General features: G+C 38.8%; 1 protein-coding gene across 3 annotated transcripts in view; it reads left to right on the plus strand.

The window, feature by feature from the left end:
• LOC133620351 (uncharacterized) overlaps positions 1–18,382 on the plus strand; it is a 244,253-nt gene that overhangs the window by 12,242 nt on the left and 213,629 nt on the right. For all 3 annotated transcript variants that reach the window (XM_061981793.1, XM_061981792.1, XM_061981794.1), the window contains 2 exons: positions 11,649–12,859; positions 16,764–16,817. In XM_061981793.1, coding sequence (XP_061837777.1) covers positions 11,649–12,859; positions 16,764–16,817 — 1,265 coding nt within the window. The remainder of the gene's footprint in view (positions 1–11,648; positions 12,860–16,763; positions 16,818–18,382) is intronic.

Genomic DNA, 18,382 nt, shown 5'->3' on the forward strand with positions numbered 1-18,382 from the left:
TTTAGGGTATTATTACTTATCAATTTAGTTAGATTTGCATTAATTGGATGGATGGATGGATGGATAGTATGCACATGTATGGCATTATTACTTATTAATTTAGTTAGATTGTATGTACATTTATTTTTCATCAGTTTTTATGAGTGCCTTATTTTGCAGTATATGTGATTAGTATTTGTTTGATAATCAGTCTGACTTAACCCTTGATAATAATCTTTGTGATTACCACATGCCTTCATATCATAGGACAAGGTTGCAAACTGTAAGCAGGTTAGATATAATTATTGATTTTTGAATAACATCAAGAGTAACATGATTAATTTAGTGTAAATATTTGAGTGGGCCCCGGGCTCCTATGTAGTGAAACAATTGGAGCCTGAGGTCAAGGGCCAAGAACCTCTAAACTTAGACAAACTGAACAGTCCGGTTGTGATTGGTTTCATCTATCTGCAATTAATCGTGATTAATTATGAGTTAACTACGGACAAAATGCTATTATTCTTGCTGGAATACTTTAACCGCACAGAGCAGATCTCTTATAAGAAGATACGGGGAAGGCGAGAAGAGGTTTTGTTAGAATTATATCCGATCAGGGATCGACCGATACCAATACCGATCACATGTATTAACTGTACATTTTTCAATGTATTTATGGTGTGTGCTATTGACAGTGTAACAGTAACAACACATTTGAGCTACTTCCTTATCCACGGCTTGAAAAATACTGCACAGAAACACACTTGTGCACTACTGGGTATTGAACACCTTAATTTGTCATTAGTGTACATAACGGGCTATTTTGTGGCGCATTCAAAAAACAATAAACCCACATCGGACATGGTACTGCCAAAACTAAAATAATTGTAGAAAACATATTGAATGTGAAAAAATATATTTAAACTCACAATTTGTAAAGCCATTGGTACTGCTCGTAGGTGGTTGATTCGAGTGGAAGTGGCGGGCAAACCATTTCACCGCCAGGAAGGCTTAACTCGTTTCCGGGGTCGGCCGACCTCGCCTCACAAGATCTAGTCCCTCTTTATATATCCTTCTGGAAAATGCCCTTGCAAATATATATCTGTCACCTAATCAACGTTTTGCTCTGCTTCTTTGTTGGTTAAAAAAGTGAGTGCCGCTGATTTCTCCGCTGGCCGGGTATGGCTCCGGTGCCAATTTCTGCTTTTGCAAATCCCAATTTGTGATTGGATACTTGGGAGTGACAAGTGAGTATCCAACCACAGCCGCGTTCAACGTAAGGCTACCTAGATGGGCTACTGTCAACAACTCGTGATCTGATCACAACTGTCTGTTAACTGAACGTCCTTTGTTCGTTTACACTAACGTTGGTTCAGAGTTCACTCTGAATTGCATCGCCACCTCAAGAATGGGATTGAATCGTCAGTTGTTGTATTGAGGATGAAAAACAAAGCTATGATCAAAGTAGAAGTTTGAATTATTTGTTTGGTATCAGCAGGAGGTGGAAAGAAGCCTCGGGCAGCCTCCATTGTCAATACGCAGCAAAACTTTGACAGGAGCTCACAGTTGTCAAATGATAGTCTTGCTTGAATCTTAACAATTAAAATGTCCGCCAGACAGCGTTTCTCTTTGATGTGTTTTGAACGTGAAGCTGACCCCCCACCGTGACTTAGCAGGGTTTCCCTCCTCCTGCTGCGTCTACATTTCAACTCTTTTCATTCATTATTAAATCAGCTTTCACGTGTTGCATTTTTCCGGAAAAAAAAAAGCCTTCCTATTTGCCATCTTTATGTAAGCGGAGTTTCGCCACTGCACGTACTGAGAGGATTAACGCACATTATCCAGGATGAGCTGATTGGCCCTCCATGATTTTCCGACCTCTTGAAGCTAAACACAGCTCCTTTTGTTTGACAGCGCCAGACTGTCGCTCTAATGGGGACTTTCCAACTTTTTATGACAGACTTTCAAGTAGAAACTGATTCTGATTTCTAAAATTGATATTAGACTTTAGTTTTGTTCATTAGAAGAACAATCAGCAGATACTGATAGCGTATATTAACCAGTGGTGTGCCGTCAGGGCCAGCAAGGCCTTCTCTGCTGGCATAACATAAATCATGATCAAAAATTAATACAACTTCATTTTAATTTTCATAAATATATAAAAGTATTCATCACATTGTATTCATGTCATATTAGGCTCCAGTGTTGCTGTTTTTAAGTTACAGCTTTTATCCAATCAGAATTCAGCTAGCTTGTTGCCAGCGCTGCATGAATTCTGCCGGAGACCTTCTGAACCAACATTAGTGTAAACGAACAAAGGACGTTCAGTTAACAGACAGTAGCGTTCAGATCACGAGTTGTTGACAGTAGCACATCTAGGTAGCCTTACGTTGAACGCGGCTGTGGTTGGATACTCATTTGTCACTCCCAAGTATCCAATCACAAGTTGGGATTTGCAAAAGCAGAAATTGGCACCGGAGCCATACCCGGCCAGCGGAGAAATCAGCGGCACTCACTTTTTTAACCAACAAAGAAGCAGAGCAAAACGTTGATTAGGTGGCAGATATACATTTGCAAGGGCATTTTCAAGAAGGATATTTAAAGAGAGACTAGATCTTGGTCGGCCGACCCCGGAAACGAGTTAAGCTGTCCTGGCGGTGAGATGGTTTGCCTGCCACTTCCACTCGAATCAACCAACTACGAGCGGTACCAATGGCTTTACAAGTTGTGAGTTCAAATATAGTTTCACATTCAATATTTTTTTTACAATTATTTTAGTTTTGACAGTAACGCGTCCGATGCGGGTTTATTGATTTTTAAATGCGCCAAAAAATAGCCCGTTTTGTACACAAGTGACAAATTGAGGTGTTACAATGCCCAGTAGTGCACAAGTGTATTTATTTTTAGTATTTTTCAAGCCGTGGTCATGTGGCAACATAAATGATGGTATTTTGAGAGGTATTTATTGAAGTAGGACTAAGTAGGCCTAGGTGGGAAATGCACGGCCCGCCACGAGTATTAACTGTATATTTGTCAAAGTATTTATGCTGAGTGCTTTTGACAGTTTCATAACACAATATTAAAACGAGTTTCTTAATTACCGACGACATGATCGATCTGTTTTGATCAAAACAAAGTCAATAGTACACAATAACCCAAAAAAGTAAATTTAAAAACTACAATTTACTACTCAATTAAATATTTTGTATTTTGCCCTCAAAGTTCTCCTGTGTCCAGGGAATTATACCCTATATTTTTAAACATCAACAAAAACAACAACAAAAAAGATTGAGAAATATCAACCTAATCACTCCGGTATCGATCATATTGTCATGACCTGTGGAATAGGTCAGGCTTTTTGTTGTTACTCTCCTCGGTTTTGAGTCTATTTTTCTGAGCTCTTCTTCCTTTATGTTCTGGTTGCTAGGTGCGCTCATCACACACACACTCGTTTTTGTATATTGATTGGTGTCCCCACCTGCTGCCCCCACTAATCACGCTCCGTTTTATACTTGTCCCACCATTTGCTCTATGCGGCAGTTCGCGTTCGTTTGGCTCTCGCTATTGCTTGTGTTTTAGCCTTATGCTAAGTGTTGCCCTGGGCTACCCGTGTGCCTCTGAGCAGCACGTACCTTTTGAGATTTTTCTGCCTTCGACAGTATATGGAATTAAAAGACTCTTACTTGCACGCTGCTTCTATTGCATCTTGTTTTTTGCATCGTGGGAACACGACCGGAACAAAACACATATATACTAATAATACCCTCGACACCAGTGTTTAGAAAATTACTTTTAAAAATGTATTAATTATAGTTACAGGATTTTTTGCCAAATAAGTAATTTAATTAATAATATAATTACTCTTTACTAAAGAAAAATATTCATAGCATTACTTTAAAAAAATAAAAAAATAAATCAATTAATAAAAATAAAAATAAATATATATATATATATATATATCAGGCAAATGAGTTGAAAGACGTTTCATGAAAGCGGAGTGTGTGTCTTTAAAAACGCGGTGCCCTGATCTACATTGTGTTTGTATATGATGATATATGGTTTGAATTTAACGCCACAAAGCTGGGCAGGAGTATAAAAACACCCACCTGTCAAAATTACCCATAATCCCCTCCCAAGGGACACTTAAACACCAAATTGTCTGCGTTATATTTTCACGAGTGTATGGGTTCATGTCGTAGTTATCATCTTCAAAATACTGTGCGATAATGCTGTTCTTAAAAAAAAAAAGAGAAAAAAAAGACAGCCGTCCTCTCCAGGGACCAGTTCAGCCCGCATTTCCAGCGCTGGTCTTAATGGAGACGAATGTAACGACTGCACAAATTGCAGCAAATCAACTCGAACCCTAAACTGAGTTTGATTTGTTGGCCCCGGGCGGGGAGACTTTTGTTGACAATGACTGTGTTCCCGCTGTTTGTTTATTACCTTGGGGAAATTGAAACCCATTGCTATTTAAAAGAATGTCACTGCGTGAGCAAATTTAGAGCGCCACCTTGCATTTTCTCAGACAATTCAGTAGAGCCACCACCCAAAAAAAGGCACCAAAGATGAAATACATGATCATTCACCTGGGAATGTTGTATAATAGTGATAGACATAAGCCGTGTACACAGTCAAACATGTTTAATGCTTCCACATATTATAATCATTTTGCAATGCAGTCTGCTGAAAATGATGGAAAGTGCCACGCTCCACAGCAACCAACGCTGTGGTCAAAGTTGAAATTGCCGCAAGACACATAGATATTCAACACTCTACTGCCATCTGATGGTTAAAGTTGATAGTGCCCAACCCCCAAATTTGTTTCATGTGTCAGGTAAACAGCGACGAACGGGACTATATGAATCCCCGTCTTACTGTAGCAGCCATTTTAGTAACGTTCCCACTTTAGTGTGGGGTTTGGCAACCCGCGGCTCTTTAGAGCCGCCCTAGTGGCTCCCTGGTCCCTCAATGTATGAAAATGGAAAAAGATGAAGGGAAATTATATTTTTGTTTTAATAGAGTTTCTGTAGGAGGACAAACATAACACAAACCTTCCTAATTGTTAAAAAGCTCACTGTTTAATAGGTTTGTGTGTATGCTTCACTGATGAGATTATTTGCCGAGCACCGCTTTGTCCTAGTAATTTCGGCGGTACTTGAACTCACCGTAGTTGACTGTGACGCAACAGTTTTTTTTACATGTACAACTTTCTCCGATGCTGCCACAGAAAGACGTTGTGGAGGTTGCCCTCCAGGGGGTTCTTCGGACCACCAATCATCATCATTAGAGCAGGATTCAAGTTCACAATGACGTTTTATTTTTTCAAATAAAGTCTTTTTGTGGCTTTTCAGCAATTGTCTTTTTCTCTCGCTCTCGCTCCAACTCTCCTACATCTCCAACTCCGACTCCAACAACTCTCTCCTCCTGGCTGCTGCCTTTTAACAGAGCGACAGGTGATTAGATAACCAGGCCCAGGTAGGCCATCAACGCACCTGTCGCTGATTTCGAAGCAGGTCCTGGCACACCCCGCTTTGCTGCAGGCCTGCAGGCCACGCCCCCCTCCACAGACGTATTTTATGCCACTCTTTTGTCTCATTTTGTCCACCAAACCTTTTAAGCTGTGCGTGAATGCACAAAGGTGATCTTTGTTGATTTTATTGACTTGTTGGAGTGCTAATCAGGCATATTTGGTCAGTGCATGACTACAAGCTAATCGATGCTAACATGCTATATTTAGGCTAGCTGTATATTCATATTGCATCATTATGCCTCGTTTGTAGGTATATTTTAAATCATTTAATTTCCTTTAATTATGTCCTCTGTGTATTTAATTTATATTTGCATGTCTCATGACACATTATCTGTATGTAATATTGGCTGCATTTCGGAAAGTTGTGTGCCATGTTGTTCCAGACCACAGCAAACGTTACACAGCTTGCAAAGATTGTAATAAATCCATTAGAAGAAGACAGCCTGCCGTTTCCTTTAACTTGGACACACACATCTATACCTTTGGCCATTCTAAGACAGTCATTTCCAGGAGTTATCTCACCTTCTGAGAAGTTTTACTAATGTTTTCCAATGTTGTAAAAATGTGTAGAATAAATATTACATTTCAACTTTTCTGTCAACGAAGATTTGTGTCAGCCTGCGACAGTCATTTTGATAGTAGGTTAATATAGCTAATATAGACACTTACATCATGTGTTGTCTTCATTATAACACTTATATAAGACTTTTAAAGTCATTTTGATAGTAGGCTAATATAACTAATATAGACACTTAAATCATATGTTGTCATCATTATAACACTTATGAGACTTTTAAAATAATTTTGATAGTAGTCTAATATAACTAATGTAGACACTTACATCATATGTTGTCTTCATTATAACACTTATACAAGACTGTTAAAGTCATTTTGATAGTAGGCTAATATAACTAATATAGTTAAAGTTAAAGTACCAATGATTGTCACACACACACTAGGTGTGGCGAAATTTTTCTCTGCATTTGATCCATCACCCTTGATCAACCCCTGGGAGGTGAGGGGAGCAGTGAGCAGCAGCAACCCCCAATTCCAACCCTTGATGCTGAGTGCCAAGCAGGGAGGTAATGGGTCCCATTTTTATAGTCTTTGGTATGACTCGGCCGGGGTTTGAAGACACTTACAAACCCCGTTTCCATATGAGTTGGGAAATTGTGTTATATGTAAATATAAACGGAATACAATGATTTGCAAATCCTTTTCAACCCATATTCAATTGAATGCACTACAAAGACAACATATTTGATGTTCAAACTCATAAACTTTATCTTTTTTTTGCAAATAATAATTAACTTAGAATTTCATGGCTGCAACACGGGGCAAAGTAGTTGGGAAAGGGCATGTTCACCACTGTGTTACATGGCCTTTCCTTTTAACAACACTCAGTAAATGTTTGGGAACTGAGGAGACACATTTTTTAAGCTTCTCAGGTGGAATTCTTTCCCATTCTTGCTTGATGTACAGCTTAAGTTGTTCAACAGTCCGGGGGTCTCCGTTGTGGTATTTTAGGCTTCATAATGCGCCACACATTTTCAATGGGAAACAGGTCTGGACTACAAGCAGGCCAGTCTAGTACCCGCACTCTTTTACTATGAAGCCACGTTGATGTAACACATGGCTAGGCATTGTCTTGCTGAAATAAGCAGGGGCGTCCATGGTAACGTTGCTTGGATGGCAACATATGTTGCTCCAAAACCTGTATGTACCTTTCAGCATTAATGGCGCCTTCACAGATGTGTAAGTTACGCATGTCTTGGGCACTAATACACCCCCATACCATCACAGATGCTGGCTTTTCAAACTTTGCGCCTATAACAATCCGGATGGTTCTTTTCCTCTTTGGTCCGGAGGACACGACGTCCACAGTTTCCAAAAACAATTTGAAATGTGGACTCGTCAGACCACAAGAACACTTTTCCACTTTGCGTCAGTCCATCTTAGATGAGCTCAGGCCCAGTGAAGCCGACGGCGTTTCTGGGTGTTGTTGATAAACGGTTTTCGCCTTGCATAGGAGAGTTTTAACTTGCACTTACAGATGTAGCGACCAACTGTAATTACTGACAATGGGTTTCCGAAGTGTTCCTGAGCCCATGTGGTGATATCCTTTACACACCGATGTCGCTTGTTGATGTAGTACAGCCTGAGGGATCGAAGGTCACGGGCTTAGCTGCTTACGTGCAGTGATTTCTCCAGATTCTCTGAACCTTTTGATGATATTACGGACCGTAGATGGTGAAATCCCTAAATTCCTTGCAATAGCTGGTTGAGAAAGGTTTTTCTTAAACTGTTCAACAATTTGCTCACGCATTTGTTGACAAAGTGGTGACCCTTGCCCCATCCTTGTTTGTGAATGACTGAGCATTTCATGGAATCTACTTTTATACCCAATCATGGCACCCACCTGTTCCCAATTTGCCTGTTCACCTGTGGGATGTTCCAAATAAGTGTTTGATGAGCATTCCTCAACTTTATCAGTATTTATTGCCACCTTTCCCAACTTCTTTGTCAAGTGTTGCTGGCATCAAATTCTAAAGTTAATGATTATTTGCAAAAAAAAAAAAAAGTTTATAAGTTTGAACATCAAATATGTTGTCTTTGTAGCATATCCAACTGAATATGGGTTGCAAATGATTTGAAAATCATTGTATTCCATTTATATTTACGTATATCTAACACAATGTCCCAACTCATATGGAAACGGGGTTTGTACATCATGTGTTGTCTTCATTATAATACTTATATAAGACTTAAAGTCATTTTGATAGTAGACTAATATAACTAATATAAACACTTACATCATGTGTTGTCTTCATTATAACACTTATATACGACTTAAAGTCATTTTGATAGAAGGCTAGTATAACTAATATAGACACTTACATGTGTTGTCTTCATTATAACACTTATATAAGACTTAGTCATTTTTATAGTAGGCTAATATAACTAATATAGACACTTACATCATGTTGTCTTCATTATAACACTTATATAACACTTAGTCATTTTGATAGTAAGCTAATATAACTAATATAAACACTTACATCATGTGTTGTCTTCATTCTAACACTTATATAAGACTTAGTAATTTTGATAGTAGGCTAACATAACTAATATAGACACTTACATCATGTGTTGTCTTCATTATTATATACGACTTTTAAAGTCATTTTGATAGTAGGGTAATATAGCTAATATAGACACTTACATCATATGTTGTCTTCATTATAACACTTATATAAGACGTTTAAAGTCATTTAGATAGTAGGCTAATATAGACACATCATGTGTTGTCTTCATTTTAACACTTATATAAGACTTAATTTTTTGCAGCTCCAGATATATTTGTTTTTGTATTTTTGGTCCAATATGGCTCTTTGAACATTTTGGGTTGCCTAACTTGGATTTGTTTGGTGTGTAATCCTGTCTTTTTATGTAGCCGTCACATTAAAAATCCAATTTCTTTTGTTATGTGAGCGAAAATAGTTTGTGTGCTTTATCAGTATCATGCTTCAAACCCCGCTTCGAAAAGCTGTGCACTACAAAATGTGCTCGCTCTCGCCATGAATCCTGACTTCCTAATTTTTGTTGATATATATTTAAAAAATCAGCACCAATTGTTGCATTCATTTTTGTTTTTCAGGTTGAAGTGTGTTATGTATACTGTATATTGTGCTCTCCAGTTAATTGGTATCTATTATTATTTATTGAGTTAATTTTATTTTAGTTGTCAGTATCAACTGGCTCAAGTCGGTCAAAAATGTATATACGGTAGTTTAAATAAGGATATTTCTTAAATGTTCTTGATTTATTTCAGGCAAATTTTATATTTTCTGTTACAGACTAAAACACAATGTTAATAAAGTTATTTTTAGTAACTAGTAACCTAATAACTTCCTGCAGTTTTACCACTTTGAGTCATAAGAAATACTACAAAAATAACGGTGTGTGCATTCACAGTGGTTTGGAAATACATAATTTTCAAAAAAAAAAAAAAAAGAGTACTTTAACAAGGAATAGGAATGGAAATTGATAAGATTTGCGCGGTTCCGATTCCACTTTCTATTTGGTTCCTTATCGGTTCTCTTATCGATTCTTATTTTGAAAAAAGAAAGAAAAAAAAGTGGATTAGCCGCCAACAGGGAGTTTAAGAGGCACATATGTAGAATTGAAAAAAAAATAAGTTTTTGAAAATAATTATAAGAAACTAATATTCTGTAGAAACAATTACAAAATAAAACATGTGGAAATCAAACAAAAATTTAACATTTTTAAAACTTAAGAATCTTTGTCATCTCCCCAGTTAACATACTAGGATTGTCCCGATACTAATATTTTGGTACAGGTACCAAAATGTATTAGATACTTTTCTAAATAAAGGGGACCACAAAAATTGTCATTATAGTCTTTATTCGAACAAAAAATCTTAGTGTACATTAGACATATGTTTATTATTGTAATTTAGTCCTTAAATAAAATAGTGAACATACTAGACAACTTGTCTTTTAGTAGTAAGTAAACAAACAAAGACTCCTAATTAGTCTGCTGACGTATGCAGTAACATATTGTGTCATTTTTCTTCCTATTATTTTGTCAATATTATGAGGGACAAATTGTAAAAATTGATTATTAATCCACTTGTTCATTTACTGTTAATATCTGCTTATTTTCTGTTTTAACATGTTCTATCTACACTTCTGTTAAAATGTAATAATCACTTATTCTTCTCTTCTTTGATACTTTACATTATTTTTGGATGATACCACACATTTAGGTATCGATCCGATCCAAGATCATACATTGGTCATATTCAAAGTCCTCATGTGTCCAGGGACATATTTACTGACTTTATAAACGTAATATGATTTTTTTTTAAACGAAAAAATATTTTGTGATGATAAAAAATATTGATGTAATCATAGTAGTATTGACTGGATACCCTCTTGTACTTGGTATCATTACAGTGGATGTCAGGTGTAGATTCACCCATGGCATTTGTTTACATTGTGACGCCTGTGAGCTATTGTATCCTCCTAGGGTGTGTAGTGAAGCATGTTTAGCTATTCCACGTTCTCCAGTGATAATGGTACTTGAAAGAAACGTACTTTATTTGTCGCCATGGAGACCAGGATTAGTGATTTAGTAGTAGCTAAAACACTGCCTACTGCGGATGTCTTAAAGCACCTCTTCCTGAGGGTGTTTCAGTGTTATAACTTCACCTTTATGTTTACTTTTTACACCAAAATGCATCCATTCTCCCTTTTCTGTCTACACACTGTGTCTGCTTGTAAGTACTCTGTGTGTGCGCGCTGCCGAACATGCTCCTCTGCTCGTAAAACCAGCAATGTCATGACGTGACGACGAGCCATCATGTCCGATAAAAAAAAAAAGGGGGTCGGGGACCGGTACTTTTTAGAGCCGGTATAGTACCGAATATGATTCATTAGTATCGCGGTACTATACTAGTCCCGGTATCCCGTACAACCCTACAATATACTGGTAAAAGTAAAAAAAAATAGAATATCGTGCATTTAGATTTAAAAGGTGGAACTAATGTGTGACAAAATGCAACCCAAGATATTTCTAGCCTTCTTTTGACATAATGTTGATGATCATGGCTTACAGTTTATTAAAACCTCAGAAAATATAAAGTTTCCAAAAACTGTAAGCTATGATGATTATAAGAAATAAAGGCTTGACATGTCTCACGTTGCACGAGTTAATATCACATATTAGTTTCCCATTCCAAGTTGACTTGCTGACATGGCACGACATTCTAATTGTATGAATTTCCCCGGTATAATATAATCACTGAGAGAAAATCTGGTTGAAGGAACACTCTTGAAAATCAGGAGCACTTTGGCAAATATGTGCAAGCTTTTGACCACAAACTTAGTCACTGCTCGAAGCCAGTCAGAATCTGCCATGCTCATCTAAATGAGAAGGCATTTATTTCAGTTGAACAGGTAATAGCGCTAACATTATAAGCCGGGTTAGTTAGTACCCGTGCAAAATAGGATAACGGTAGGGCACCGAACCACCGCACCAAACAGAAAGAGAAGATTCTTACTTGTAATATTGTGGCTGATGTTTGGTTTGACTGACTTGTCCCTTTGTGTCTCCAAAGATGTGGACATTCTCAAGCAGCTGGGTCTCACTGTGCAAAGGACAGGCAGGGGGTCCACACCGTGGAGCGCTGGATCTGTCCCTAATGGCGTCATCCCCTTCAAGTCCGGCGTCATACTCACCCCCAGGGCACGCGTCCAGGCGCCTCTGCGCACCGTCATCCCCGCTTCCTACACCTCAACCACAGACCTCTCGCTGATCCTCAGCTTGTCCGTTCACCGCGTCAACACAGCCTTCCTCTTCTCAATTGTGTCCAAGAGAAGGAATGTTCAGCTGGGTGTGCAGTTCGCACCGGGCCAGGTCCTGGTTCATGTGGGCCACAGGAACTCGGTCATGTTCGACTATGACGTTCACGACGGCCGGTGGCACAGTCTGGGCTTGGAACTCCGAGGCCCGCGGGTGTCCTTGCACACATCTTGTGGGAACAAAACCCTCCATGCAGACTCCCAAACCAAAAAAGTGGAGATGCTAGATCCGGAGGGCTCGTTCCTGCTGGGTAAAACCAACCACGACACGGTGCCGTTTGAAGGCGCCATCTGCCAGTTCGACATATACCCGTCGGCAGAGGCAGCTCATAACTATTGCGAGTACATTAAGAAACAATGCAGAGAAGCCGACACATACCGGCCTGTTTTGGCACCCCTGCCGTCCCTGGTTATCGTGGATCCGAACGTAACACACCCAACTGCTCTGGCACTGACAGAGTTAACCCAAAAGCCCCTGAAACCTACTTCAATACCAGCTCAGGAATCCTTCTCTGCTCAGGACGATACATCTATGCAATGGACACCTGATACTGCTGCGGTCAGTCCAGTGGACCGTGCAGGGTCGGAAACAGTCTTAGAGTCTCCGACTGGAACAACACCCCTTCAGATCAGTGCCACACCATCTTCCCAGAAACAATCTTTCCAAGCAGGAAATGACACGAAGCAAAGAGATGGCAGCTCTTTTGTCGGGAAAGGATTTACGGATTTACCAGTTTCTACAAGACCACCAGAGACCAATTCCCCTTCCACATCCGACCTAGTTCAGAACGAGCACACAGAGGCTCCAAAGAAACCGGATCCAAAAGTGAATCCGGATGTCAAAACCACATCAATGACTCCCACTACCCTTGCAGCCTTAGATGACTTCCAAACAATTGACCTGGACCCGACCTATGTCTCCCTGCTGGCGTTGCCCTCTGGGCTTAAGGGAGAACCGGGACTTCCAGTGAGTATGATGACTGCAGATTACTTGTTGGAAAACTTTGTGCAAGAGTTCCCGGTACACGACTGTCAGGGTTTGTTTGATAAACGGTTATGATTAATTAGACCATTTCAAAAATGTTGGCTGCTATGTGCTAATTTCCTCATGCGACTTTGGATCACGTTCATGAACCAGACTGAGCTGGTGGCTGCTGACGTGGACTTGAACACGTCGCTTAGGATTGTCCTAAATCAGACTTTTTTAGTAATGTGCCCATCATCCACAATCCTTGTATGAGATCAGAACACACAAGTCTTTCTTTTTTCCTTGCATTGTTGATAAAAATAAAAATCTGCTAACATGCGGTGGCTAACAATGGAGGTCATGGGGAGTCATCTATAAAGCCCTCTAAAATAAACTCCCAAACAACGCTCTATTTGCATGCCGTGGCCTGCATATTACCTGAGCTATAGCGACATTGTTATTGTAGGTGCTAACACAGAGGAACTACTTTTATGGCGTTGTGACACATCACCTTGCTCACACTGCTCCTCTGACCACTAGTGAGTAGCCAGCTACTAGATAGCTTGAGCTGCTATATACATATATTTGCACACACATATATACATTCATATACCAGTATACATATACAAATATACTAGAAATGCCCGATAATATCGGCCTGCCGATATGATCGGCCGATAAATGCGTTAAAATGTAATATCGGAAATTATCGGTATCGTTTTTTTTATTATCGGTATCGTTTATTTATTTTTTTAATTTTTATTAAATCAACATAATAAACACAAGATACACTTACAATTAGTGCACCAACCCAAAAAACCTTCCTCCCCCATTTAGACTCATTCACACTCTTTCTTTCTGTTATTAATATTCTGGTTCCTACATTATATGTCAATATATATCAATACAGTCTGCAAGGGATACAGTCCGTAAGCACACATGATTGTGCGTGCTGCTGGTCCACTAATAGTACTAACCTTTAACAGTTAATTTTACTAATTTTCATTAATTACTAGTTTCTATGTAACTGTTTTTATATTGTTTTACTTTCTTTTTTATTCAAGAAAAGGTTTTTAATTTATTTATCCTATTTTATTTTATTTTATTTTTTCAAAAGTACCTTATCTTCACCATACCTGGTTGTCCAAATTAGGCATAATAATGTGTTAATTCCACGACTGCATATATCGGTTGATATCGGTATCGGTTGATATCGGTATCGGTAATTAAAGAGTTGGACAATATCCAAATATCGGATATCGGCAAAAAGCCATTATCGGGCATCCCTAATACGTATATACATATGTATATACACACACACACACACACACACACACACACACACACACACACACACACACACACACATATATACACCTGTATACGGTATATACACATACATACTGTATATACACATATGCATACTTACTGTATATACAGTACATGTATACATATACTGTATATAAACACACAAACATATACACACATACAGTGGCGGTCAAAAGTGTACATACACTTGTAAAGAACATAATGTCATGGCTGTCTTGAGTTTCCAATCATTTCTACAACTCTTATTTTTTTGTGATAGAGTGATTGGAGCACATACTTGTTGGTCACAAAAAACATTCATGAAGTTTGCTTCTTTTATGAATTTATTATGAGTCTACTGAAAATGTGAGCAAATCTGCTGGGTCAAAAGTATACATACAGCAATGTTAATATTTGCTTACATGTCCCTTGGCAAGTTTCACTGCAATAAGGTGCTTTTGGTAGCCATCCACAAGCTTCTGGCAAGCTTCTGCTTGAATTTTTGACCACTCCTCTTGACAAAATTGGTGCAGTTCAGCTAAGTGTGTTGGTTTTCTGACATGGACTTGTTTCTTCAGCATTGTCCACACGTTTAAGTCAGGACTTTGAGAAGCCATTCTAAAACCTTCATTCTAGCCTGATTTAGCCATTCCTTTACCACTTTTGATGTGTGTTTGGGGTCATTGTCCTGTTGGAACACCCAACTGCGCCCAAGACCCAACCTCCGGGCTGATGATTTTAGCTTGTCCTGAAGAATTTGGAGGTAATCTTCCTTTTTCATTGTCCCATTTACTCTCTGTAAAGCACCAGTTCCATTGGCAGCAAAACAGGCCCAGAGCATAATACTACCACCACCATAGCAGAGCAAATGTCCAAGGAGCTGACCGAGGTGCAGCGACTGAACATCCGTGGCGTTTCCTGAGTGTAAGGTTGCTCAAGCGGGCTTTTCGGGGTCCTGGCGCCCGATGATGAGGTGACCTGGTGCTGATGAGGATGGTGATATATATATATATATATATATATAGTCTTTATTTATATATATATATAGTCTTTATTTGAGTAGGAATAGTCTTTGAGATGCATCTTTGTCCGTGCAGTATTAGCTGTGTCAGCATGTTTAACTGTGACACCAACACGCTTGTTCTGAGCACAAAATGCTTACAGGCACTTTCCATTGTTGAGGAGACCTTCCATGCACGAGCACGTGCTTGACCCGCCTGAGGGAAATAAATCTTTCCTGCTGCGGAAGCCACAGCACTCACAAGGCTCCAACAATGAGAGCTGGAAGTCTTGCCAACCACTTTTGTACTGAAGGTCACTTTCCTGATGGGTCACATGACTTGCTGACATCTGCGTTTACTCTGGAGTTGATGCGCGTCGTCATGGCAACTGAAGAATGCTAATGACTATTATTAATAGAGATCATTTTCATAAAGATGCCTTCAACTTTTGTAGTGCTATCGGTCGATAATAGTGGCGGCTGCTGGTCTTTCAAAGTGAGATATTAATATCAATGTATAATTATTCACCTTATGATAATAGAAATATATGAATATTAATGTATAAGGGTTAACCTCATGATAATAAATATATGAATATTAATGTTTAAGGATTCACCTCATGATAATAAATTATGTATGAATATTAATGTTTTAGGGTACACCTAATAATGAATAATATATGAATATTTGTGTATAAGGATTCACCTCATGATAATAAATATATGAATATTAATGTATAAAGATCCACCTCATGATAATAAATACATGAATATTGATGTTTAAGGATTCACCTCATGATAATAAATATATGAATATTAATGTTTTAGGGTTCACCTAATAATGAATAATGTATGTATATGCGGCGTGGCACAGTGGAAGAGTGGCCGTGCGCGACCCGAGGGTCCCTGGTTCAATCCCCACCTAGTACCAACCTCGTCATGTCCGTTGTGTCCTGAGCAAGACACTTCACCCTTGCTCCTGATGGGTGCTGGTTAGCGCCTTGCATGGCAGCTCCCTCCATCAGTGTGTGAATGTGTGTGTGAATGGGTAAATGTGGAAGTAGTGTCAAAGCGCTTTGAGTACCTTGAAGGTAGAAAAGCGCTATACAAGTACAACCCATTTATCATTTATCATTTATAAGGATTCACCTCATTATAATGAACAATATATGAATATTAATGTATAAAGATTCACCTCATGATAATAAATACATCAATATTGATGTTTAAGGATTAATAAATAAATATATGAATACAGTAAAACTTGGGGAACTGAGGTGACAATTTTACGGTTGTTTTTACAGTGTATTACTGTAAATGGAAAAACGGTACACAATTTGGGTATTTTTAATGTACTGTAGTTTTTTATTGTAAAATCTAGTTTTTACGGTGTATTACAATTACAATTAAATGGAAAAACGGTACCAGGTTTTTGGGGGTTTTTTATGGTAAAGTTCTGGCAACTGAGCTGACAGTTTTTTTTTAAACCACAAATTTTTGTCATTTTTACAGGGTACAATTTCATGAATATGAATATATATATCTAATTATATAAAGACTCTAAATATATCTTTATTAATGACCGTTTCTTTCCAGGGGTTTCAAGGACTTCCAGGATTGCCGGGACATCACGGAAAGAGAGGACCGAGGGTGAGTGTCTTCCACCCGCCTACTTTTTTTTTCACTTTCACTGACTTTATCTAACTAGATTTTTTGCGTATAAATTTTGTGAACTGATTTTTTTCTTCTTTTTTTTAGCATCAAATTATGCTGACAATTTCGTTGAAAAAATGTGTTAGCAAAGTGCATATTTGAAAATTCAGTGTTTAAAAAAAATCAGTGTATAAAAATTCAGTGCTGAAAACTTTTGTAGTAAAACATTTTTAAAAATTAATTGTAATAAGATTCAGAGTAAAAAAAAAGTACTGAAAAATTGAGTGCAGAAAAAATTGAGTGCTAAAAATTGTTTAAAAATGTATTCAGTGTATAAAAATTCAGATTAAAAAAAAAAGTGTAAAAATATACAGTGCTGAAAAATTCAGTGCTGAAATTAGTGCTAAAAAATGCTTTAAACATTAATTGTATAAGAACTCAGAGTAAAAAAATCCAGTGCAGAAAAATTTTAGTAATAAAAAAAATAATTATTTTATACACTGAATTAATTTGTATTCAGAGTAAAAAAAAATCAGTGTAAAAAAATCCGGTGCTGAAAAAATTACTGCTGAAATTAGTCCTAAAACATGTTTAAGAATGTATTGTATACAAATTCAGAGTAAAAAAAATTCAGTATTTAAAAAAATCAAGTGTCCAAAAATCCAGTGTTGAAAAATTGAGTGCTGAAAAAGTTGTGTTCAAAAATGAATTCTGTGTATAAAAATTTGCTGCTTCAAAAAGCAGGAGTCTATCTAAGAACCAGCCAATGAGGAGTCAGTTTGAAGTCACATGACAATCTGAATACCTCTAATGCACAAATTGTAAATTGGATTGTTTGCGTTTACATTTTGTGAACTGTCCATCCATCCATCCATCTTCTTCCGCTTATCCGAGGTCGGGTCGCAGGGGCAGCAGCTTAAGCAGGGAAGCCCAGACTTCCCTCTCCCCAGCCACTTCGTCCAGCTCCTCCCGGGGGATCCCGAGGCGTTCCCAGGCCAGCCGGGAGACATAGTCTTCCCAGCGTGTCCTGGATCTTCCCCGTGGCCTCCTACCGGTCGGACGTGCCCGAAACACCTTCCTAGGGAGGCGTTCGGGTGGCATCCTGACCAGATGCCCGAACCACCTCATCTGGCTCCTCTCGATGTGGAGGAACAGCGGCTTTACTTTGAGCTCCCCCCGAATGACAGAGCTTCTCACCCTATCTCTAAGGGAGAGCCCCGCCACTCGGCGGAGGAAACTCATTTCGGCCGCTTGTACCCGTGATCTTGTCCTTTCGGTCATGACCCAACGCTCATGATCATAGGTGAGGGTGGGAACGTAGATCGACCGGTAAATCGAGAGCTTTGCCTTCCGGCTCAGCTCCTTCTTCACCACAACGGATCGATACAGCGTCCGCATTACTGAAGACGCCGCACCGATCCGCCTGTCGATCTCACGATCCACTCTTCCACCACTCGTGAACAAGACTCCGAGGTACTTGAACTCCTCCACTTGGGTCAAGATCTCCTCCCCAACCCGGAGATGGCACTCCACCCTTTTCCGGGAGAGAACCATGGACTCGG

This window comes from Nerophis lumbriciformis, linkage group LG24 (genome assembly GCF_033978685.3).
Source record: "Nerophis lumbriciformis linkage group LG24, RoL_Nlum_v2.1, whole genome shotgun sequence".
NCBI lineage: Eukaryota > Metazoa > Chordata > Actinopteri > Syngnathiformes > Syngnathidae > Nerophis > Nerophis lumbriciformis.